General features: G+C 38.1%; 1 protein-coding gene across 1 annotated transcript in view; it reads left to right on the top strand.

Annotated features, from left to right (window-relative positions):
* The window catches only part of LRP2 (LDL receptor related protein 2), a 157999-nt gene that overhangs the window by 98295 nt on the left and 35095 nt on the right, over positions 1–24609 (top strand). Inside the window, exons 47-65 of the mRNA XM_026084515.1 lie at positions 491–600; positions 1619–1796; positions 2148–2361; positions 2843–3082; positions 3595–3783; positions 5013–5933; positions 7126–7291; positions 8883–9041; positions 11513–11802; positions 12819–13022; positions 13425–13667; positions 15160–15285; positions 16967–17086; positions 18208–18339; positions 19239–19440; positions 19932–20227; positions 20762–21278; positions 23416–23568; positions 24060–24230. Of these exons, the coding sequence (XP_025940300.1) occupies positions 491–600; positions 1619–1796; positions 2148–2361; positions 2843–3082; positions 3595–3783; positions 5013–5933; positions 7126–7291; positions 8883–9041; positions 11513–11802; positions 12819–13022; positions 13425–13667; positions 15160–15285; positions 16967–17086; positions 18208–18339; positions 19239–19440; positions 19932–20227; positions 20762–21278; positions 23416–23568; positions 24060–24230 (4631 nt within the window). The remainder of the gene's footprint in view (positions 1–490; positions 601–1618; positions 1797–2147; positions 2362–2842; positions 3083–3594; positions 3784–5012; positions 5934–7125; positions 7292–8882; positions 9042–11512; positions 11803–12818; positions 13023–13424; positions 13668–15159; positions 15286–16966; positions 17087–18207; positions 18340–19238; positions 19441–19931; positions 20228–20761; positions 21279–23415; positions 23569–24059; positions 24231–24609) is intronic.

Below are 24609 nucleotides of genomic sequence, written 5' to 3'. Positions count from 1 at the left end.
TGTGAAGGATAAAAATGCCGTTTAGTGTATGGAAAGAGAGGATAAGCAGTATATAACACAATGAAGAATGTGAATTAGCCCAGTCATGAATTTCCCTGTCCTAAAATATCAAGATGATACACACTATTAATTAACAGGCAGCTAATTTTAAACAAGTAAAATGGAATACTTTTTAAATCATCATTTTGTCAGCCCTTTCAGCCTGTAATACTGTCAAGGTATTTTGGAAGCTGAAAGATAAGCTATTTTTATACCTAGGATACTTAAYTGTTAACATAGGTAGCTTCTGAGCTGCAGGAAGCTCATTCAGGGGGTGCATGTTAATGAAGGAGATTGTTAGAGTACAGAACAATGTGCTTTTTCTTCACAGTGTTTCAAAGTGTTTTCTGCAATTTCAGCTGCCTGTGGATTTATGCTTCCTTCATTTTTATTTGAGAATCTATGCTAAGTTCTATTTTACATGCTCTAAATGACTTCAATGCTTGCATAGGTCCTGAAGCTGCATGGTGAAGTACCGTACAGGAAAACTCTGATTACCAATGATGGTACCTCAGTTGGAGCTGGCAACCCGATTGGTTTGACTGTTGATCCAGCAAGAGGGTAAATTTTCAAAATTGCTGTTGTTTTTGCAAATGAGCATTTTCTCCACGTTTTTCCTGATTTTTAAGGCCTTCAGCTTCCAGTCTGGATTGACATATTTTTTTTCATATTTGTGCAGAATTAATATACTCCTTCTATGTCCTACATAATAATTGTATGGCTACATAAATAGTTGCATTAGATGGTCAATCTCCTTAAATTACCATATACATACATGTTAAAATTCATTTTTTAATTAAAAAAGGATTTCAGAATACTATGATTGTGAAAAAAATCTCTGTAAAATGGGAAACCARAGTAAAGAGAATTATAAAGTCTGTCTTTCTAATATCTTGTGATGTCTCTCGAGGCCTGTCTACAATAGAAGAACACACTACATGGGAAGAGTGACACATTTTAAATAGCATATTACTAAATATGATTTTTACTGCTCTCTCCCAAAATGGGAACCCTATACAGGAGTCTGTAAATGGGATTATAAGAGCTCTAGTTTGCTTTAAAAAAAAAAAACTACTCAAAATTACAATATGATGCTTTTTTCAAAATCACAGCATTCCATAGGACTATGTTAGTAATGAGATAGTTGTGCTGGTGACTCAGCAGGCTTTCAGATGAGTCGATGCTTGACTTTTTTTCTGCTTTGCTCTTTGTCCCTAGTTGGGATTCTGGCTGCCATGTGCTGTACCTGTTTTCTCTTCAGCAGCTCAGGCCAGAGCCATGCGTGTATTCCCCAGAGCCAGATAATGGAACTCTGTTTCATGTAGAATTTTTAAACTTGAAGTTTTAACACTGAATCAGAGTGAAAGCCACTGTTGAAATCTTGCAACCCTCTGTGAAAAGAATTATTATTCTCCTCCTTTCTTATTATACTACTAACATTTTGTTGAGTTTATCTGCTGAGCCCTTGTGGCTCATACAGGGGAGAAAATGGGTTTCTAAAACTAATTTAACAAGCATTGTTTGTCTAAAACATCCATCTCTGTTATTAGCTTTGCTAACGGATGTGACTGTATTACAGGAAGCTGTATTGGACAGACCAGGGAACTGACAGTGGAGTCCCTGCAAAAGTTGCCAGTGCAAACATGGATGGCTCAGGCATACAGACCCTCTTCACTGGCAACCTTGATCATGTGGAGTTCATTACCATTGACATTAAGGAACAGAAGTTGTACTGGGCTGTCACAAGCACAGGAATGGTAGGAGTTAATTTTTTAATAGTTGCTTTGTTACCAGTTTATCTGTCTGTGGTTCTCATGACTAATTCAGATACCTCAGTTTACTTATATAACTGGGAGTTGCAGGACTGAGCAAAATTGGGATAATTGTTGTCATTCAGTTCGCTTGAAAAAATATATGGTGAATTTGAATGAAAAAAGAGAAATCATTATTAGCATCCTGCTGACACTTGCCTTCCTACCTATGGAAGGTACATAAAAACCTTTTGCATGAAGAGATTTTAGTACCAGATAATGTATTTTAATTTTGTATTATAACATTGAACTTTTATTATAATAAATGTAATATTGAGCTTTAAATTGATTTCTTAGATTGAAAAAGGCAATGTGGATGGTACAAATCGTGTGACTCTGGTGGTACATCTTTCTCATCCATGGGGAATTGCTGTGTATGATACCTTTCTGTACTATACTGATCGAGACTATGAAGTCATTGAACGTGTTGACAAGTACACTGGAACAAACAAAGTAGTACTGAGAGATAATATCCCAAATCTGAAGTGCCTACGAGTTTATTACAGAGACAGTAAGTGTTTGCTAAAGAAGAATTTCAAGATATCCGACTTGTGAAAACTCCAACTTCTCTCAGAGACAGAATGCATACTCTTTCAAAACAAATTGTTTGATTAGGGGAAGGCTTTTAGGAAAGTGTCAGAAGTATTCACCTAGTTTTATTAAAGAGTTGTTCTGCCATTCAGTTAAGGCATCTGTTGGCATATGTAGTTTTACCATAAAATTATCCATATAATATTGACTGAATAATGAATTCTGTTACTGTTAGCTTCAAATTTATGAGTTTTATCTCATTCTTGGCTGTGTTGATCTTAGATGACAAGAAATCAGCAAATTGATTACTAAGTTAYGTGCTAAAATGTGTAGTAAAATCTTTATTTTTGCCACCTATTTTGATAATCCTATGCAAATATATGAATTTAGTTTTATATGTGCAGGGGTTTCTGATGAACACAGTTCAAATATGTTTGTGTATCCATGTCTTTCTTTCACAGATTCTGCTGGTTCCTCAAATGGCTGCAGTAATAATATTGGAGTTTGTCAGCAGCTTTGCCTGCCTGTACCTGGTGGATTATTCTCCTGTGCCTGTGCTACTGGCTTTCAGCTAAATCCTGATAACAGAACCTGTTCCCCGTACAGTTCTTTTGTAATTGTTTCTATGCTTTCTGCAATTAAAGGATTTAGTTTAGAGACATCTGATCATTCTGAAGCCATGGTACCACTGGCAGGAAGAGGTATGGGAGTATTATAGTAGGAGAAAATCTCATCACTCCTAATTTTTGACGGTCTAATACTTGGCTGATTAATTATCGAATGTATTGTATTTAGCACTGCAAGATAAATAGGATGAATGCTACCTAAACCCTATGCAGGTAACAAATCTGTACAAGGCAGTGGCATTTACTGACATTTATGTTCTTGGAAGGCAGCCTCTCTTTTTACAGTTGTAGGTAGTAAGTTTGATTTTAACACACTGTAAAAGTTAAACTTGAATAGCTTAATACTATCACATAGTGTTCAAAATACCGCATATCAGAGCTGTAACACTGCAATATCTTATCCATTAGAATTTTATCTGAAAACGCTCATACAGGAGAAAATGCCATGGCATTATAAATTGATGATAATTTTTGTACCATGAATATGTAAAATCTCAAGTCATTTCTTACCTGCATACCACCTGCACACCTTACCTGCATTAGTTTATATTAAAGATAATTAACTATTACTTTTCAAAACATTTTAGGACGGAATGCACTTCACGTGGATGTTCACATGCCTTCTGGTTTCATCTACTGGTGTGACTTCAGCAGCACAGTTTCTTCTCAGAATGCAATACGTAAAATTAAACCTGATGGTTCTTATTTTAGAAATGTTATTACAAATGGAATAGGTCGAAATGGAATTCGTGGCATTGCAATTGACTGGGTAGCAGGTAAGCATAGCTGAATTTTGGAAAGTGTTTTTCTTTACACATTATAGAATTTTTAGACTAATATAAGCAGATCCTAATGGAACTATTTCAAAGGGAAATCATGATTTAACTTGTATTGTGTGTCTATGAAATGATTTTAAAACAAGAGGAAATAATGAATGGCTGTTAAGTTTACATGTACATACAAAAATGAAAGTTCATCTATCTTTTGATATATGACCTAAGTATAAAATGCTAAACAGAACAAATTTGTAGTCCCTTTTCCTTTCATGATAGTGCTTTAATGCATGTCTTAGCTTTGTTCTTTCCTTGCCTGTGCATTCATAAGTAGCTGTTGAGTGCATCAGTATACCCACCATACTTAATGAAAAACAGGTACTGGAGAGCAGAGTGCACAAAAGTTGTTTGATGACATTTTTGATAGGAAAGAGACCTTTCATCTACCCTCAGATCACTGTGTGGAAATCTGATAAATTACACTGAAAAGTAAACAAAGCAGAAGAAATACTTTGTCTTTGAACTTTAATTTTCCTATTTACACTTCCCATTCCCATTTAAGCAGACAGATTATAGATGAATTCAAATATTAACTCTTTAGAAGGTGTTTGTTCGTTAACTCTAAGTGGCTATCGTTGCCTTTACTACCTTTATATATGTATGCACACACACAAAATATGTATGTATGTATTTTGCAGAAGTTCCTCTGTTGATGGGTATGCTTATCAGCATGAGTTTTAGAATAATTTTCTAGGCCTCATACCTTCTCACTGATTACAAAAATTTAGTTACTGTATACAGTGCTGTGCCATAACATGGATTTCAGAGTTGCGTAAAAGGTGAAGGGATAGCAGTATGGAAGGGCACACCAATGGTAGCTCTAATTTACTGATGCTAAATATTTTAGATTAAAAAAATTCTAAAGAAAAACTGTGGCTAGTGCAAAATATTAACATAATTTTGAGTATATACGACTGATTTTCCCCTTGGAAATCAGAGAGGATTTACGAATTAATTGATTTTTGTCGTTTTAGGTGCCTTTTTTTCCCCCCCCCCCCCCAAATTCCTGAAAGTAGAGGCAAGAACCTTATGCTCCTAACTACTGAGATGTTTATGGCTATTCATTTTATTATGGATATGTGTTCAGTAATCTATCAGCTCATGTTTCTCAGGTGTTGATTAACTTTCTGTTTGTTTTTCTGCTTTGTTTTGTTTTTTCTTTTTAAATACAGGAAATCTTTATTTTACAAATGCTTTCCTGACAGAGACTTTCATAGAAGTTTTGCGTTTAAACACAACTTATCGTCGTGTTCTGCTTAAAACTACAGTAGATATGCCAAGGCACATAGTAGTAGACCCAAAAAACAGGTATTTGTTCTGGGCAGATTATGGACAGTATCCAAAGATTGAACGTGCATTTCTTGACTGCACCAACAGAACAGTGCTTGTGTCTGAGGGCATTGTCACACCTCGTGGTTTGGCCATAGATCACAGCAATGGCTACGTTTACTGGGTGGATGATTCCTTAGATATGATTGCAAGAATTCAGCCTGATGGTGGCGATGTTGAAATTGTGCGTTATGGCAGCCGCTATCCAACTCCATATGGTATCACTGTCTTTGGAAATTCAATGATCTGGGTGGATAGGAACCTGAAGAAGGTCTTCCAAGCCAGCAAGGAGCCAGGCAATACAGATCAGCCAACTGTTATACGAGAGAACATTAATTGGCTAAGGGATGTTACCATTTACAACAGTAGTTTTCAGTCACGTTCACCCCTTGACATCAACAACAATCCTTGTTTGGAGAACAACGGAGGCTGTTCCCATCTGTGTTTTGCCCTGCCTGATTTGCAAACACCCAAATGTGGTTGTGCCTTTGGAACGCTAGGCAGTGATGGCAAGAGATGTTCCATTTCAACGGATGATTACTTGATTTTTGCCCTTGAGAATGCCCTCAGAAGCATCCGCCTGGATCCTGAAAATCACAGTCCCCCCTTCCGCACAGTCAATGTTTTAAGAACTGCAGTGGCCCTAGACTTTGACAGCATAAACAACCGAATATATTTTACACAAAGTTCTCCTTCAGGGACAGGAAGAATCAGTTATGTTAGTATTGACTCAGGAATTGGCACTCCAACAGTAGTTGCATCAGGTAAGTACACTGGAATGTGATTCAGAGTAATTGATATTGAGAAAACTGGACTGCAGCACCTACCTACTACCTCAGCAGATATTTTTATTCTATTGGTCAAGGTAGGCTGTTAAGATACCTGATTAAATCCTCCTTTTGACTCTTCTGATTTTTTTTTTCCTCTTCTGAGATCCTTATTTCATCTTGATTGCAATGAAATTGAAGTGCAAAACTAGTTAAATATTTTTATGTATTTTTAATGTTCTCAGATTGCAGCAAGTACCATATGAATACTAAAAGATACTATGACTTCATGAGTATGAAAAGAAAAATTAGATGTGTTAATATAGAATTTAAATGCCTGTGATGATGTTGGCTATTGTAGTGTTTTAGTTTGTTAAAATGTTTGAATGATTATGATTATGGACAATCTCCAGTTTTCCCTGAGACTTGCTGTTAAATGCCAATCAAATTCCTGTGGATGTTGCAGGAGGAGCAGCTCTTCAGAACAGAGTGAGATGAGAGAGGAGAGCAAGGTAGCAGGCCAGTTCAGAGATGGGTCAGAGGTGATGTGAAGCAGAGCTGAGACAGACACTGAAAAGACCAACAGACTGTGTTTTGAAAAAGCCAGTAATTGGTCCTAATAATTGTTTGGTTAAATTGTGTAAGTACATTGGACAGATGGACAACTTAGGTCTGCATTTCAGCACACCTTGCTGTTAAGGGTAGTATGGAACTGTACCTTCTCTGGACGAGCTCAGAAGAGTTTGCGTCTTGAGTCTTCCCTGTTGCTGTGCTATCTTCAAGGATACAGCTTGTTTGTCCTACTGGCTGGGTCCCTTTCCAGGATAGGTACCAAAGGAAGACAAGAGAATGTCTCTTTTGTATCCATCTCTGCTCTGTTTGGTGCTGTCTGTATGCATGGCATGCAGTGAAGGATGATTCGTGTCACTTCTTGGAGACTGTTAACCAATACTTAGGTCTGTGTGAGGAAAATGCCCTTTGTAACACTGCTGCACACGTGAAACTATCTGAATCCAAAGTATTAGTTCTTTAGATTTTAAATGGGCAAATTTGCATTGATACCAATGGCACTTCAAGAGAAGAATATCTTTAGAGTTGCCACATTATAATAGGAGAAAAGTGTTGCAGTATCTCAGGAAACTATACTATACTGAACTTTTTTGTATGTGTATTTGCATGTGTGTCTAAGATCTGGGGACTCCTTATGGCATAGCCTTTGACTGGATCAATAACAGAGTTTACTACAGTGACTACCTCAATCAGACTATCAGCTCAATGGCCGTGGATGGCTCTAACCGCACGGTGATTGCCCGGGTTCCACAACCAAGAGCCGTTGTATTAGATCCCTGCAGAGGGTATGTGTTGCAATTTGTATACTTTATTTTGATTGCAGGTAAAACTGTAATTCGGGCTTTAATTAAGACTGCCTGTTACTTCCTTTTCTAAGCCCTAGGTTCCAGCTGCAAATAACTGTCTGAGATGTAAATCTTTATATTTAAATTTTCTGAGTTGATCTCAGCCTCAGAGATTTGAATTTTCTTCTGAGATTTTTAGAACATTTCTGAATGAGTGTAGATGTTTGGACTAGAAGCCTTTGGGAGCAAGAGCTTAAAATTTAGTGAGTGCTTCCATAAAAAAAAAAAAAAAAAAAAAAAGATTTAAACTTGGCAAGTTCAACTTTGAGAAAGCTCCATATTTATATGTGCTCAGTAAACCCTAGGTTTTTCAGTCAAGTTAATGGAATTGGTTTGTCAGTCAAGTTAACTGAAAAGCTTTTCTGTGCTGGGCATACATCCAGCACTGCAGGATTTTTTCTGCAGTTGTAGTTCCAGCAGCATTGGGCATCGGAAGGAGAACCAAGGAGTGACCGGTACCCTAACTCCTAGTGCCAGACCTGTGTGAGCAGGGAGCAGAGGGGCTAGAACCAGGCAATTTTGGCATTCTCTTAGTTTCTGAAGTGATTGACTATGCAACCATAACACTCTTTTTCAGAAATATTTATGCAATAATATTTAAAAATGTAGAGAGAGAAGACCAAATATAGATTTCTCTGATACTGAGCTCTGGCAATGAAGTTATCAAATGGGTGAAGAACGGGCTGTTTCCACATGGACAGCAGAGATAAAGTATGTGCTAAAATGTTTTTAGAGGAAAAACAGAGGAGGAGGTTTCTGACAGATCTGAGATTTCCGGCAAATCTCAGTACATTAGCAGTGGGAGAGAACAGTCTGTTTTCCTGATTCCTATGCTCCTGTGCAATGCGAGACAACACACAAATTGTATGTTAGAAATATGCAATCAATCTGAAGTAGGATGAGGTAGCTGGAAGTGATAGGCCTAGTGTAGTACGTGAGGCTCTACTAAGTGAAGACTGGAGCCAGATACTGGGGGTAAATGAAACAGTGATCTTCAAAGCAGGTGTTTGTCAAGCAACTAACCCTCTTCCATTTGCTGGGCTACACAGAGGGAAAAAAAGGGTTTTTGTTTAAACCAAGGATTCTTCAAAAATATTGTATCTTGATGATCAGGTGGCAGGGCAAAGAGATCTGTCTATTTAGTCTTACATGATCTTTCCCTTTTTCTATTGTTGTACTTCCTGAGTGCCTCAGAACTATTCATGTATTTAGTATCAAAACATCCCTGAGAGACTGAGCGCAGTATTACACTGTATTACAAATGAAGAAAGATAAGAAAAAGATTAACTGACTTTACAGGATTCTCTCAGGAGCTCAAAAACCTTTTCTGAAGTTCATTCTAGTGGAGTTCAGCTATCCCTGCTAGAAATCCCCTTGTAAAAGCGTGTCAGAATAGAGGAAGAAATTCTTTCCCCCTACTTCTGCATTTTTCACTTCAATGGGAGAGGCCAGGGTGGAGATACCTGCTGGAGCAGATATGAGCTTTGTGAGCTCTGTTTGCTAAAAAGGTAACTTGCAATCATATTGGCAGGTACATGTACTGGACTGACCGGAGTTCCAACGCAAAGATAGAACGAGCTACGCTTGGAGGAAACTTCAGAACACCTATTGTGAGCACCAATTTGGTTTGGCCAAATGGGCTTACCCTGGACTATGAAGAACAGCAGCTATACTGGGCTGATGCAAGTCTGTATGTATCAATAGCATGCTTGTTGATTTACATCAGATTACTTTTTATCCATTATTTATTCCCCCCCCCCCYGGTTCTTCTGATACTTTGTATTATGGAATATTAAAAATTACTTAATGGCTTTTTGCAAGAAATAAGCACTAAGTAGTATTGTGGAACTACTGTGGAATAAGAAGTTTTGTGACTTTACAAGATTGGTTTAGTCCAGTGCTTTATGGCATTTCTACCCACTAGCAGCTTATTTGTCTTACTTTGAACTCAGGACTTTCATAAACATCTTCTCTAACACATACATTCCCAGTGGACATCTCTCCTCATTCATTGCTCATGGTTTATGCCTGTCATTTATGGAATCTGGCTTGATGTTCTTGTTCTTGCCTACCAGACAGAACCCTAACCTTCAAGTCATGTCACATTTCTTCTGTTCTTTTGCAGAAGCACGGTTTGGTAGAAAGGTGCCTTTTGTTCTCTCGCGTTAAAGCCTTTGCCTATTATTATTTTACTGTAATAATTATTAAAATTCTGCTATATCTTCTCCTGCTGCTTACATGCATTGCAGCTTTTCCCTTCCTCTTAGTGATGACAAAGGAGAGGAACTGTTCAGCAGACTAAGAAATTTTTTATCTGATTATTTTCTCTCTGTTAGCTGTTTTCCTTCTTATTCAACCCACACTGATAGTAATGTCTGAAATACAATTGGTAATAATTGCATTTTGTCTCTAGGGCAGACTTAAACATTTGCCTGGAGGTTAGATAAAATAAGTTCAAGTGATTTTTCTTACTGCCAATGCTAAGTTGTTGGAACGTTTCTGAGTTTTTGTGAGAACTCTTTCAGTGGCTTGAGCTGAAGGGTGGAGCTTCCTCTTGTAGTCTCCAACAACAACATTAGACACTTCTGAATTCTCAGGTGAGAGGTATTGGCCATTCCATGATGAACAGGGAGAGAAGCTGCTAAAAGAAAAAAAAAAGACCAGGGTATGACATCTTTAGTCCCACAGCTTCCTTTTCCTTATCCTGCATAGAGCCATTCTGGGATTCTTATTAGCTTCTTTTCAGAAGCTTGTGTGTGAAAAGCACCACAGCTTCTTGGAGAATTTTTCCATTCCATTGTCATTCTGTAAACACCACCCAGCTCCTCAAGCTTTATGCCTTCATAAGCATACACAGTGCCCTACCTTTATCTGCTCTTTAGAGTTGAGGATTAAGAGCAGGACAATTGAATGATGGCATGCTTGAAGGAGCGGAGACAAAGTGAAGTCTGTTCTTTCTGTCAGTAAGTAGTTGGCAGCCTTGCCAGGCGAACATTATGGTATGACTGGTCTGATGGGCAAGATGTTGGGAACTGGAGTCAAGGAGCAGCCTTTATCCATGTTCATACTTATTCTAGTGTCTTCAATTTGCTGATGGTACTTCGTCTCACTTTCAGCATTTAACTCTGTCCTGCCTCTTTTCTGTAAAGCTCTTTGTCTCTCTTTCAAAAAACCCATCTATTACTAGAGAAATTCTTCACTTGTTATCCTCATTGCAAAGAATCTTTGAACAACCTCCAATAGGAATCTGTGGGGTAAAAGGAGTGTCTAACATTTGTGGTCTTACAAACAACTTTCAGAAATAACATCTTTGCATGAAAAATGTACGTTGAGTCTCTTAGAATCAGCATATCTTCTGCTCCCACACTGACCTTTCCTGAAGTGGTCATTAGGGTAGAAATGGCTGAAGGGAACAGCCAGTGACAAGGTGGTCCTGAGTCAGCAGCATGGTCTGTGACAAGTGAAAGAGTGGGCCACATAAATCAGGAACATGGCTATCAAAGAACTTGATGTTGGAGACCTAAATTTCTGGAGATCCTTGAGATCTTGTTTCCAGGAGTTTTGTTTATCATTGCAAATACTATTTGTAAGGTAGAATCAGAACTGGAAGATCAGCTAGGAAGAAATGTGTATTTATTATATATATGTGCATATTGTATATTAGAACTCTTTTTTTTCCCGTTCTGTATTCATATGAGAGAACTAGCAGAAAGTGTGTGTTTATAATTTCAGGAATTTGCTTGTATTTCCTGGTTGTGTGAATGTGGGTCTGCAGAAGATAAAAATGAGATGAAAACATTTCCCATTTCATGGGTCTGTTGGTTTTCTCCTGTACAACAAGTCATTAATATCACACCCATTTCAACAGTGTACTCTTTTATGAAATTTAGAATTCATTTTAGCTCTCAGTAAAGTAGTTGTTCAAACATTTCAGTACGTTATTGGTACATTATGGTGTCGGTATTGCAGAGCTGCTACTTTGTATTACTACTGGAAAGTGTGGGATAACAACACCCTACACATTGACGTTGGTGCACATTACTGAAATGGTGGATACTAGTTGCAGGACTAATTAGGCATTGTTTATATAAAAGTTAAAAGACTTTTTAAAAGTCCTGTTAAAAGACAGGAAAAGTTGTGATCATATATTTATTATTTTAGGCAGAAGATTGAACGATGCACACTCACTGGTACAAACCGTGAGGTAATTGTTAGCACTGCTCTGCATCCATTTGCAATGACGTTGTTTGATCAGCATATTTATTGGACAGACTGGAGCACACGAAGCATTTACCGAGCTAATAAGTATGATGGTTCAGATCAGATTGTAATGATCATGAATCTGCCACAGAGACCAATGGATATTCATGTTTGGGCAAACAGTAAGCAGCAGCAGTGTACCAATCCTTGCAACCAGTTCAATGGTGGTTGCAGTCACATCTGTGCACCAGGTAAGCTATTATGCTTGATGACTGTAAGCAGTTCGTGTTACCTGTATTAGAACTCATAGYGTAACAGTGTATAGTCACATGGGCACAGCTGAAATATGTCTTAATTAAAACATATATACATATATATATATAAATGTTTAATATTTATTTTATTAATATAATACAATGAAAATGACTGCAGTTCAGGGTCATGGTACTTTGGCCAACATACCAGAGGTTGCGTTTGAGAATCTTCACAAATAAAAATCATAGGTTTCCTTAATTTAAACCAAAACACTTTTCCTGGGATTCTAACTTATGTCTCTGTGGTGAGAAATAATTGTCCATTTTGTAGCTTAAGACCTGGGTGCACATGCAAGGAGGGAACCAAAGTGCTGCAACAGGTCATTAATCTAGATGACCAGGAAACCAGAATGCAGTTTTCCCCAAAAAGCATGCCTGCCCCATGGCTGATTAGTGTGGTGTGGGTTTCTGGGAGTTAGGATCCTTGACTCTGGAAAATCCCATTCATGGGCTGCTTTCATCTTTAGTGTCTTAAATGCCTTTAAAAATCTATCTTGCCTGAAAACAACTTGATTTCTCATTGATTTTGAGAAGATCAGTTAGTCCAGTGCATGGAAGTTTTGAAAATCTAGTTTTAATTTTGAGGGTAAAGCCTCACCTGATGTAGCTCTGATATTTGAAAGCATCAGATGCTGTCTTTCTGCCACCCAGAAAGTATTTGGACAGCAAGCAAACATTAAGATACTCCAAGTTCTGATCTCAGTTCCTCTGTTGGACTCTGAAATAACTCTTCTGGATTTTAATGAGTTTGCATATGCTTAACTGAGATAAAAATCTGGCTCAATAGCCACATTTCTATCTAAGCAGATAGATCTTACAGAAGTTACAAGAATTTCAGTACATTTCCCAGTGTTATAGCTGTGAACAGTTTYACAGGAGCCTATCTAAAGCATCAATATTAAATATGTTTGCGTTTTTTTGTTGTTGTTGCTTACTGTCAAACATAAATTTAGGTCCAGCTGGTGCAGAATGTCAGTGCCCCTCCGAAGGCCGTTGGTATTTAGCCAATAATAACAAGCACTGTATTGTGGATAATGGTACCAGGTGTGATTCTGGTTTCTTCACGTGCCTTAATGGGCGGTGTATCTCAGAGCGGTGGAAATGCAACAATGACAACAATTGTGGTGATGGCAGTGATGAGCTAGAGAATGTGTGTGGTAAGCATTTAACGCACAAAAAAGTGATGTAGTTTCTGTCCTGCCTATACTATATTCAGTATCGCTTTTATGGCTTTATGATCATGGRCTTGCATCATGTGGCTTTAGATCAGAAGCGATCCCTTGCCTGCTCCCAGACTTTGTTTTACATCATGAGGTCTGCATGGCAACTGATTTGTTCTAGAATCTAGAAGAACTTTAGTTTTCACTTTGTATCATGTATACCCAATTTCTACTTTGTTTAATTCAAATGTGTATTTTACTTTTCATGCAGTCCATTTTGCTGCTGTGTTTGCCCTGGCAGGTAAAAAGAGAAGTATTGTGATTTTACTTGCTACTTTGTCAGAGAACTGAGATTACATTTTATCCATGTATTTTCTTCTTCTTTTTTATCTCCTGCAGCTTTTCATACTTGTCAGCCAACAGCTTTTACCTGTGGCAATGGGCGATGTGTACCCTATCATTACCGCTGTGATCACTACAATGACTGTGGAGACAACAGTGATGAGGTTGGCTGCCTGTTCCGAACTTGTGACTCCCACACAGAATTTACTTGCAATAATGGAAGGTGTATATCTCTTCAGTATGTCTGCAATGGTGTAAACAACTGTTATGATAACGGCACATCCGATGAGAGAAATTGCCGTAAGTTCATCCTAACTACCTATTGTATATTTGGGTCTGACTCTTTAGACCAAAGAAGCAGCAAATTTTTGGGGTGTGTGTGTGGGTGTGTGTGTGGGTGTGAAGAATTATGACACAATCAGTAAAGAGGATAAAAGGTTATTCATTTACATTACATATTTGGTTTTCTATTATTTTGAAGCAGACTAAATTGTTAAAAGATACTCCTGAGTAATGTGAAATTTTATGTAATGACTGTTACTTTAAATAGCCTGCCTTGACCCAACAAATACTAATGCAGTGCTTAATGTTAGGTATTGTGAGTAATCCCATTGACTTCAACAGGATTATTTCAGATGAGCTGAATGCAGGGCTTATATTTTTGCAGGATTTGCCTCGAGTTTGACACTGGATTTTTATTGTAAACTTTGTATCATGCTATATTAATTATACTGATTTTCATCATCAGGAGTGAATACTGTGATTATTTTACAAACATAGTTTATATTTGTTTTATTTAAGTTATATTCCCTATACATCCTGAAAGTTATCAGTAAAACATGAAATATGTTAGTTTTCCTAAAAATATAAACTGTAATTAATTCGATATTGATTGCTAATGCACTTAAGCTAATTATGTGTTTGCCACCAGTATTAAGTCCTTCAATGGAAAATTTATAGCTGGAGTTAAAGAAATAGTGATGAAAATGTATTTAGAGATGAGTGTGCTTTTTACACCTTTGTGTGCACACTGATTTTTTGAAATATATTTATGACTTGTGATTCACTTCTTTTTTTTTATTCTCAGTGAAATCCAAATTTGTAGAATTCCTGCTCTATTAGGCATTTATAGTTGATCTGCTGATTCACACAGTACCAGTTCGTTGCAAAAGCAGACATTACAGTGTGAATACATGTCAATTTACATTCCTTCACCCCCCAGTATTGCCATGTATTTCTTCAATCATGTTTTTGTGAGCATTTTTGCCAATAAGAGTGATTACCTAATTTTTTCCATATAGCATGAACAATAAGAATACATTATATCATTTGAACAGAAATGAGAGGAAAATGGTTTGTATTTTCAGTATCATTTTCATTACCATCATATATTCATGGGTTTCATTTTCATTCAAATTTCCATTTTCCAAAGAAACCCAGGATTATCCACTACTGAAGAGGAAAATGGCAAGGAAAACACACAGCATTCTACTTTGCTTTTAATGTGCTATTATTTTCAGTGGGAAGAGGACTTTTGCAGGTGTCTTGGCCTAGAAGTTTTAAATACACTTCAGCCATTTTAAAGCCTCTTGGTCTCCTTTGGGTGCAGCTGACAATGAATCRTTGGCAGTTGGATACCTGAAGCATATATGACCAAAAAATGTAATTGGAGTTCCAACAGATGGGGCTCTCTTTAACAGTGTTATATATCTTTCAATGAGATACAGCTTAGTGGTATTTAAAAAAAAGAAGCTCTTAATAATTTTTGCTTTTTTTTTTCTCCTTCTTAAAGCGGAGCGCACTTGCCAATCTGGTTTTACAAAATGTCAAAGCACGAACATTTGCATACCTCGAACATATTTGTGCGATGGTGATAATGACTGTGGAGATATGAGTGATGAGAGCCCTACTTACTGTGGTAAGTTAATAGGCCCTCAGTTATCTTCCTGCACTTCAATCATTTATTCCACTGCTCCTTGCCTTCAACATGACCCTGAGCGTTCTGAGAACATCTACCCTTTTGTAATACTGTGGATTTGTAAGGCATATACACTGTACTATTACCTCTCATTTCTCTAAACTGTGCTTTTATCTAATAAAAATGAGCATCATTTTTTGCAGCATTTTTATGTGCCATTTGAGGGATTATTCTTTTCGCTTACTCTGGTCTGTACCTTTTATATTTTTATAAGGTTATTGAAACTGAAGCGTTATAGTGAATTACCTTTTTCTGGAACTTTTAAACTAGGTTATTTTTTCCTATGATCCAATGAAGTTATATACAGTCTCAAATGTAGTTTCCTTTAGCTCTTTCATGTGGCTATATATACTGTAGCATATGTTTCATCTTTCATTGTAGTTTCTAGTTACTGTATGAAAGCATCTAGTTTTCTCTCAGCCTTAATTATGAAATAGCATTCCTTACTAGTGCACACATTTGTTTTTAGGTAGTGCTTGTCCCATGTAAAAATGTCTTGGATCAATTTGTAAAATGTAACAGATTTATAGACAGTGATTTACTTTTAGTACTGCCTGACTGGATTATTTTTGCTTGCACTAATTTTCCTGAAGTTACCTGTCTTGAAGTAACTATGCCATAATCTTTCTACAATATGAGTTCAATTTTTGTACCTGAATGTGGCCACTTTGTGCATTGACCTCTATGTGTCAAAGAAAATGTCTCTGTATATACAGACATAGTGAGTCTTGTGCTGCTCATGAAAGGTGTGCTTTGTCCCTTCCACAGCTTAAGTCCCCAGCAGCACTGGGATTACTGATCCTTAAATCGAGAAGTGAAGGGAAAGAACGAGTGAGAGAAAGGGAGGATGGGGGATGAAAGAAGCCCAAAGATCTTACTAAGCAAGCATGTTACTGTCCATCATTAATGACACATATAAGAGCAATCAAAATGCCAGACTAGGTCCTTTTTGGTATCTTGGAACCATCACATGGTACAGCAAAATATCAGTAACTACTGAAGAAATTATCAAGCCCAGTATACATACCAGGTTCAAAGGGCTCTGCCAGAATGCAGAAGAAATATTTGCACAGTGCTTGGCTGGAACTATTCAGTGTTACAGTCTGTTCTTCACTGGCGTTAAGAAAAGATTCCTACCTGCAAGTCAAGAAGAATGAGTGGGAGAACAAGGAAAGCAGTATCTGCCATGAGATGTTACTTCCTTACTTTCCCATTTTGATTGCTTGTTAAGCATGATGTCTCCTACTGCCTGATTAGGGCACTGGAGAAATGAGGACACTAGACTGTTCAGTTACTTGTGCACAAGTCTCAAATATAAATGTAGAGCATATTTATAATTGCTGTGTGCAATCTTATTTCCATGGCAAATTCTGTCCTCTTATAAGCTGATACGTATATCTAAGGAGAGAATTAGGTTCATTCTTGCATAGAAAAGTCAAGCTAATTTGTACAAAGAACTCTTTGCAGATAGACAATGGAAAGACATCCTTCCTAGCATAATTTTTTCTCTTTCTTTTTTGGGGTCTGTAATATTTTTGCGTAACATGGATTCAAAAGCAACTTAAAACAAGTTGGAAGGGTAACAGAAAGAAAGAAGTCATGCATAGGTTTTTTCTTCCAGTCTCACTGACTTGCACAAATAGTGAGTTTCGTTGTACATCGGGACGTTGTATTCCTGCTCATTGGTACTGYGATCAAAGAACAGACTGTGCTGATGGCTCTGATGAACCTGCCTCTTGTGGTAAGTGTACGCTCAAAAGATGTATATACTGAAGAACAAAATGGGCTATGGGAAATCAGTAGTTTCTTTTGTAGGCAAAAGCTTGGATCCATTGTAGATGGAAACTAAGTATTTTCAGCAGTTTATTCAGTGGCTTTAAATAATCTGAGTCACTGAGTATCTGAGTCAGTAATTTTACTACAGGTTCTGTGTGGAATATGAATCCTCTTAACTGCCACAATTGATTACTCTTGATGTAAAACCTCCTGTGTCTTTTAAAAACTGTAATGGTGGTGAATCAAATGATGAGAGGTAGCAAGTATTGTGGTACTGTTTTGGAGGTGAAACCAGATGTCATGCTGTGCAGGAAGTGGGTGTGAATATTGCATTTAGGAAAAAAGGGGCGTAGGATGTGGAGGGACATGTTTAACATAGTACAAGATGGGAAATCACAGGATTACAGTAAGCAGATCCTGTACACACAACAGAAGCTGAGAGTAATAAGCAGGGGAAGGAGGAAAGAAGCGAGAAGTAGAGTAATTTCCATGGAGAGAGAAAACAGGCTAACTGAAATCACTGGGAATTGATACTATGACATAGTCATTATCCTCCCTGTAAAAATTGGCATAACACAAGACAAAACAGTTTTTTCTATGATTTAAGCAGGGCTGATAGCTCACTGCACATTACTGGAGTTGCACCTTTAGCTTAAGAAGATGTCTTGCAGCTTACATCAACTTTAGATCCTCAGTTCATAAATAATAGTTAAATCAGGGTCGTTATGTATTTATTGACTGTTGTATTCATGTTAGCTTTAATCCTGTCTTCTTATTTTGGTTTTCTGGTCTCAGGTTTCTTGAGCAAGCTACTTCTGAAGTATAACAAGATTGACAGCCTGATAATCCAAACAGTACAGTATTTGTAGTGACTGTTAGTATAGTTGACCTGGAGGGAGACTCTGGGCTATTAACAGGAGCTGTTCTCCTTATCTCAGCACATAATATTTCATTTAGTCTCTTACATATAAGCTTCTATTCTACATTTCAGTATCCTAAGCTTCTCCCTAAAATAATCTTCCTCAGTAGATTATCATGGCAGTGCAAGTTAGTTTAACAAGCAGAGTTATTGTGTTCATTTTTAAGTGCCCCAAGTGTGGACTTGTTCAAGCGATCAGTTCAGGTGTGATAATGGCAGATGTATCCCAGCAACGTGGATCTGTGATGGCGATAATGACTGTGGGGATATGAGTGATGAGGATCAAAGACACAATTGCGGTAGGTGTCTAATCCAAATAGATACTTCATCTTCTGCGTTCAACCTGCAGGCATTTTCTCTAAAACCTCTGACAAATTTTCTATCCATAAAGGTGCACATTAAGCATGAGGTACACTCTTCCTATACCTTCAGCTTCATTATAGTGAACTAAAATTTTACATTTTGCTGTTTAAAAAAAAAAAGTTCTAATTTTGTGAGTGCTCRTCTTTGAATTGATGAGTTGGAATGGAGATGTAAATAACCTGATTTGTTTGTATAATCTGGGCAACAAAAGCACCTTCAGCAGTCTGAAGTTCACTGATCATCACACACTACCTTTTGTGCATATTAATATCCACATGGTTTTGACATAGTGTCTTTATGTGTTAGTGAGCAAAAAGAGCATGGCTGTTCAGAGGGTGAACAAAGGAAAGAAGGTCCAGGAAGCCTGATCTTGCTCCTTGATTCCTTTAACAGTGGTTGGATACACTTGAAGTCTTTTGTCCTATTTCAGTTCAGTGGTGCTCCCTCTGTTTGCTCCCTGGTGCACAAAATACTTCAAAGAAAGTGGTGATTGGACAACCTAGGGCTAATTTCTGTTCAGCTGCCAGAAAATCTGGCCTGGCACATGGAAAGCTTCTGCTGAGAATCCAGCAGGATCCAGAACTCTGCATGCCCCAGCATTACCCAAGGACTCCTAAAGTGTTTTGGCTCACAGACAACCCCCATGAAGAGCAATACCTGGCTGAATATTAACGGGAATGAGTATGACTTTTGTATATGAGAGAGTACAGTGGTATCTGTTTCTGCATGTGGAGCAGAGCATATGCATGCTATTAAGGCTGGGCGGCGGGGGTGGGGGGAGGTGTTATGTACATGGAGTACAACTCGCTGACTCAGCAAACGTGCCTTGTTTCAGCAAACCGCAACTGCACAGCAGCAGAGTTCACGTGTGCCAATAATCGGCCCCCGCTCAGGAGGTGCATTCCTCGGGCATGGGTCTGTGACGGCGATGCTGACTGCAGTGATGCTTTTGATGAACACCAGAACTGCACACGAAGATCTTGTACAGAAAACGAGTTCACTTGTAATAATGGCTTGTGTATCCGAAACACATACAGGTTTGTAAATACTTAAACCACTGCAGAAAATCTTCAAAATTTGCCTAAAGTGAAGAAACTAATTCAACTTATTTTTTTTGCACTAATTAGTTGTTAAATAGGTTTGCATATGATAGTTAAATTATTTGTCTGTTCTACATTCCTGGGTGAATTTTAACTTGAAAACGCTTTTTGTTTGTTAATATCCTGTGTGCTCATCATTGGCTTCTAATACTTTTTTGTGGGCCCAGTACTATCTTTTGAGGTGATTCTGATCAGTTTTTCTGATTGATTGCGCAAATACATTAGGTTTCTTTTCAGTAATGGATAAAGGAAATAGGAGCAGAATTCACAAGAGCAGACTGTGTATAATATGGGTCTGATTTTTGAAAGTCTGTCCCATTGGAGCCAATAATATCTGAGTTCCTTTGGAAATCAGGATAGTGAGTGTATCAGTCTGCCCTATAGTGACTGTCTTCTTAAAATTGAACAAAGTATTCATTATTCTTCAGATGTGACAGACGGAATGACTGTGGTGACAGCAGTGATGAAAGGGGGTGCATCTATGAAGCATGTCAGCAGCACCAGTTTACCTGTCAGAATGGGCGCTGCATTTTCAAGGCCTACATCTGTGATGGGGATAATGACTGTGGTGATGAATCTGATGAGCTGGAACATCTCTGTAGTACACCAGAAGCAACTTGCTCTCCCCGTCATTTTAAATGTGACAATGGAAACTGCATTGAAATGGTTAAAGTCTGCAATCAGTTGGATGATTGCTTAGATAATAGTGATGAAAAAGGATGTGGTATGTGTAGATTTATTTGGATGGTCTTATTCCATTTAAAATGCTTAGGCAGCTTTTTAAAAATGAGCTCTTAAGACAATTGTTTAATTACAATGATACATTCTCTGTCCAAGGTGTCTTTAGGATTATAAGAAATGTATATATCTAATCTTTCATTTTAGTTAAATCATATTAATTTTTTAATTAAATCATATTAATTATATACTATTTTAACAAGCCATGAAAACAAGTTAATTATATAAAATGTAAATATAGTTTATACATTGTTATATATTGCCCTTACATTTACAAAATGTACCATTTTCATAAGTGTATATTTTGCACTTGGTGAGTTTGGTGTTAGACCTCAAAGGAGCTGGAATAATTTATATTGGTTGACATTCTTTTCCTTGCTCCTCTGTAACATCCAGCCCAGATTCATATTCAGAATTTTCGGAGGGAGGGAGGGAGAGGGAGAGAAAATACACTGGATAATCACTGCACTATTTTCTCAGTAAGCCAGTTCCTTAAACAGAATTCCTTTTCCTTCCCCAGGTGTAAATGAATGCAGTGACCCTTCAATCAGTAGGTGTGATCATGACTGCACAGACACTCAGACAAGTTTCTACTGTTCTTGCCATCCTGGATACAAACTTATGTCTGATAAACGGACTTGTGATGATATAGATGAGTGTAATGAAACTCCATCAGTATGTAGCCAGATTTGTGAGAACACAGCTGGCTCCTACATCTGTAAGTGTGCCCCAGGCTATATCCGGGAGCCTGATGGAAAAAGTTGCCGACAAAATAGTAATATCTCCCCATACCTTATTTTTAGCAATCGTTACTATCTGAGAAATCTCACAACAGATGGCCAGTCTTACTCTCTCATTTTGCAAGGACTGAGAAATGTGGTGGCACTGGACTTTGACAGGGTGGAAAAAAGGTTGTACTGGATTGATGTGGGGAGGAAGGTCATTGAACGAATGTTCCTAAATGGAACAAATAAGGAGACAGTGATAAGTGATGATGTGCCCAACGGGGAAGGTATCGCTGTCGACTGGATTGGCAGGTAAGAAAATACTTTTTCTGTCCTTCTGGTCTACTAAGAAAATGATGTATGAGGGAATTTATCTTAGGGTCTTTCTCCCCCTTCATATGAAACTCCGGAAGAGCACTAGAATATCTTTGGATTGTGAATACAGTAGTATAGAACTACTTTGGAAAAGTTTATCAGCTTCTACTGCATTATCTAAAACTTCTGGTTTTAATGCTCTCATATCTATTATACTGAGCTTATATCTGAATTACCGTCTCACCAATGATAATGTTGTGCATATGACTCCTGGGAGAGACTTGTTAGGAAACTGTCATTGAACGGGACTAGCCAAGCAGGCTGGTGAGAGGATTGCATGTGGCGATGGGGTAGGGATTCGGAGCTTAGTCTCTTTCTTCTTATGCTAGCACTAGCCGGGGTTGGGGTTCACAGCTCATTTTGTATGTAAATAATATGCTACACCATGTAACTAGATTCTAGTGAAGCTAGTAACAATTAACAGTTATGGAATTTAGCTTCTGTACCAATATGAAGAGTATCTTTCTTTTGCTCTTGAAAAAAGTACCTGTAACTGCTCTAAGCTTACTTGCTGTAAGGAGGGCAGTATAAGGGTTAGGTGATTGGAAAGCACTTTGCATTTTGGTCATTTTTTAATTGCCTGCTGTGTGTCATAAGGTAGCTTGATTTATTCCCACAGAGATTCTGTCCTTATGTAGTGCCCTTTCTGAGAGTGTTCTTGGCGGTATTTCCTAAGGATTTGCTCTTTTTTTTCTCTGAGTGCATTACTGTCAACATGAAAAGTTCAAATACCATGAATTAGACTCTCCAAATAATGAGATTGGCTCAAAAAGTCACATTTGGACTGTATATGAGAGTGTCTGTATATGAATATGTGAATATAGAGTTGTTTTTATTTTTGAACCCCTTTGTCTAATTAATGTTGCTAGCATTCCCAAATAATTTGCAATTCATGGAGATGTGAGAAAGGAAAAGGTATTTTTAGTCCAAGTGGTCCTACTGCTCCACTGTTAATACAGGTGCTGAATTAATTCAGCTCCCATCAGTTATGTCTTCAATCAGGTTTTGTTAGGTGTTTCAGAGAGGCTGAAGGAAGATATATGACATATATCATATCATATGATATATGATATAACTGGAGTACTGTGTCCAGTTCTGGGCTCCCCAGTACAAGAGGGATGTGGCACTACTGGAGCAAGTCCAGCGAAGGGCTACAAAGATGATTAGGGGACTGGAGCATCTYTCTTATGAGGAAAGGCTGAGAGAGCTTGGCCTGTTTAGCCTGGAGAAGAGAAGGCTGAGAGGAGATCTTATCAATGTGCACAAGTATCTGAAGGGAGGGTGTCGAGAGGATGGGACCAGACTCTTCAGTGGTGCCGAGCCACAGGGCGCAAGGCAACGGGCACAAACTGAAACACAGACGCTTCCATCTGTGTGTGACAGTAGATGAATTGTTCCAGTCACTTTCAGTACAGGGGGAGGCCTGGAGGATGACAGAAGCTGCAGGTTGGGGGAGGCAACTTTTCCACTCCTCCCTGGTGGGAAGGGCACGGGTCAGGGCAGTGTAGGCAGAGACTGTATCTTTCAGGGGATTTTTGAATGTTTTCTTTGATTCCAGCTGTGGATAATTCTAGGCAAAGTAATAGGAGTGCTAGAAAATTCTAGGTGAAGCTTAAATTAGGCTATCAAATTTCAATAGTTAGCAACTTTCAAAGGAGAACCTGGCAACTGTTTTACCTGTTTGATCTGATGGGAGGAGACAGCATGGAAGAGATGGTATTTCTCTCCAATACTTTGCAGCCCTGGTCATGATCCACTGCTCTGCAGGTCTGCTTTCCACTTCCTCTTTGCTTGCCATTGCTGATAGGAGAGGGAGGGAAGAGAGGGAGGCTCAGTAATTTATGGGCAAATGGCACATTATTACTCTGCTGAGCAACTGCAAGTTTGAATTTGGCACCAATGACTATGGCTGCAGGAAGAGCAGGAGTGAAAAGGGCAAACTGGAGAGTGGTCTAGAAGAGGTGTCAGAACAGTATGCCTGTTCTTTATGGTGGATACATTGCTTCTAGGAGAAAAAAGCTCTGAAATAAAATAAACCAAATAAATAGGAGTRTATAAATTTAACACATTTCAGAAAACTCTACTGGGTGGATGCCTACAAAGATAGTCTCTATGTTGCTGAACTTGATGGAAGATTCCGGAAAAAACTGGTGGATCGGTGTGTGGATGCCAACAACACTTTCTGCTTTCAGTACCCCAGAGCAATTGTTGTTCATCCAAAATATGGGTATGACATTTCAAGAGCACTTTTTCTTCCTTTTATGACTAGTCTTCTGATGACTCTGAAAATCTGAAGAAAATTTTGGCTGTCTGCACTTAGATTTGTGTGGCCTTAGATCTTAGCTGTAACTTAGGAAAAATAGCAGCTTGTCTTTCATAGGTATATATGCAGGGCTTTCAGATACCATTGAAAGTGGAATTTGGTCCCATGTGGACAAGGAATTTTGATGGCAAAATTAAAAAGGTTGATAGAAATGTGTGTAGTTTGATAGACATTGCATCTGCCAGTTGCATTCTTTGAAAATGATTGTGATCACACACAACTGCTTGTCTGCTCTAGTAGTTAAAGTAACATACAAATATATTAACCTTTTTCTCATCTTCCTCAGTCCTTGCTTTAGTTTTACTGCAGAAAACCCTATATTCAAGATATGTCTTCTAATATTTATTTAAGCATATTTTTAGCACAGTTCTAACTATAAACATTCATTTGAACAGACAGATTTACTGGACAGATTGGGCAGATCGAGCCTATATTGGAAGAGTGGGCATGGATGGCAAAGACAAGACGGTGATTATTTCTACCAAGTTAGAATGGCCCAATGGACTCACCATAGATTACACCAATGACAAGCTCTACTGGGCAGATGCCCATCTAAATTACATTGAGTACGTACACAGAGAAKAATAAAGAAACTGAATAATTGTTCGTATCGGGTTGCAGTGGTAGTGTTTGTAGATGCTGTAAGCACCATAGTTAGTTCTTCCAGCTGACTTTATAGGAAACCAGAGTTGTAGGTGGTATGAATCAGTAGATGCCATCAGTAGCATAATTGCCTATATACATCCTAGGCCCCATGGAAAGAAGTGGTTCACATTTTTTTGTGAAATGGAAGTAAAAAGATTCACAGTCTGTGCTGGAATATGCCACTTCATCTATGCTGAGGTGCACAACCTGAACCGAGCCTTCTCTACACTGAAGTCTTAAAATGCTCTGTTTAAAATACAGATTAATTAAATGTAAGTCTCCCTCTCTCTCTCTGTCTCT

Source organism: Apteryx rowi, unplaced genomic scaffold (assembly GCF_003343035.1).
Source record: "Apteryx rowi isolate R43461 unplaced genomic scaffold, aptRow1 scaffold_645, whole genome shotgun sequence".
Taxonomy (NCBI): Eukaryota; Metazoa; Chordata; class Aves; order Apterygiformes; family Apterygidae; genus Apteryx; species Apteryx rowi.
Note: the sequence above shows the minus strand (reverse complement) of the source record. Positions and strands in the feature narration are given on the sequence as shown.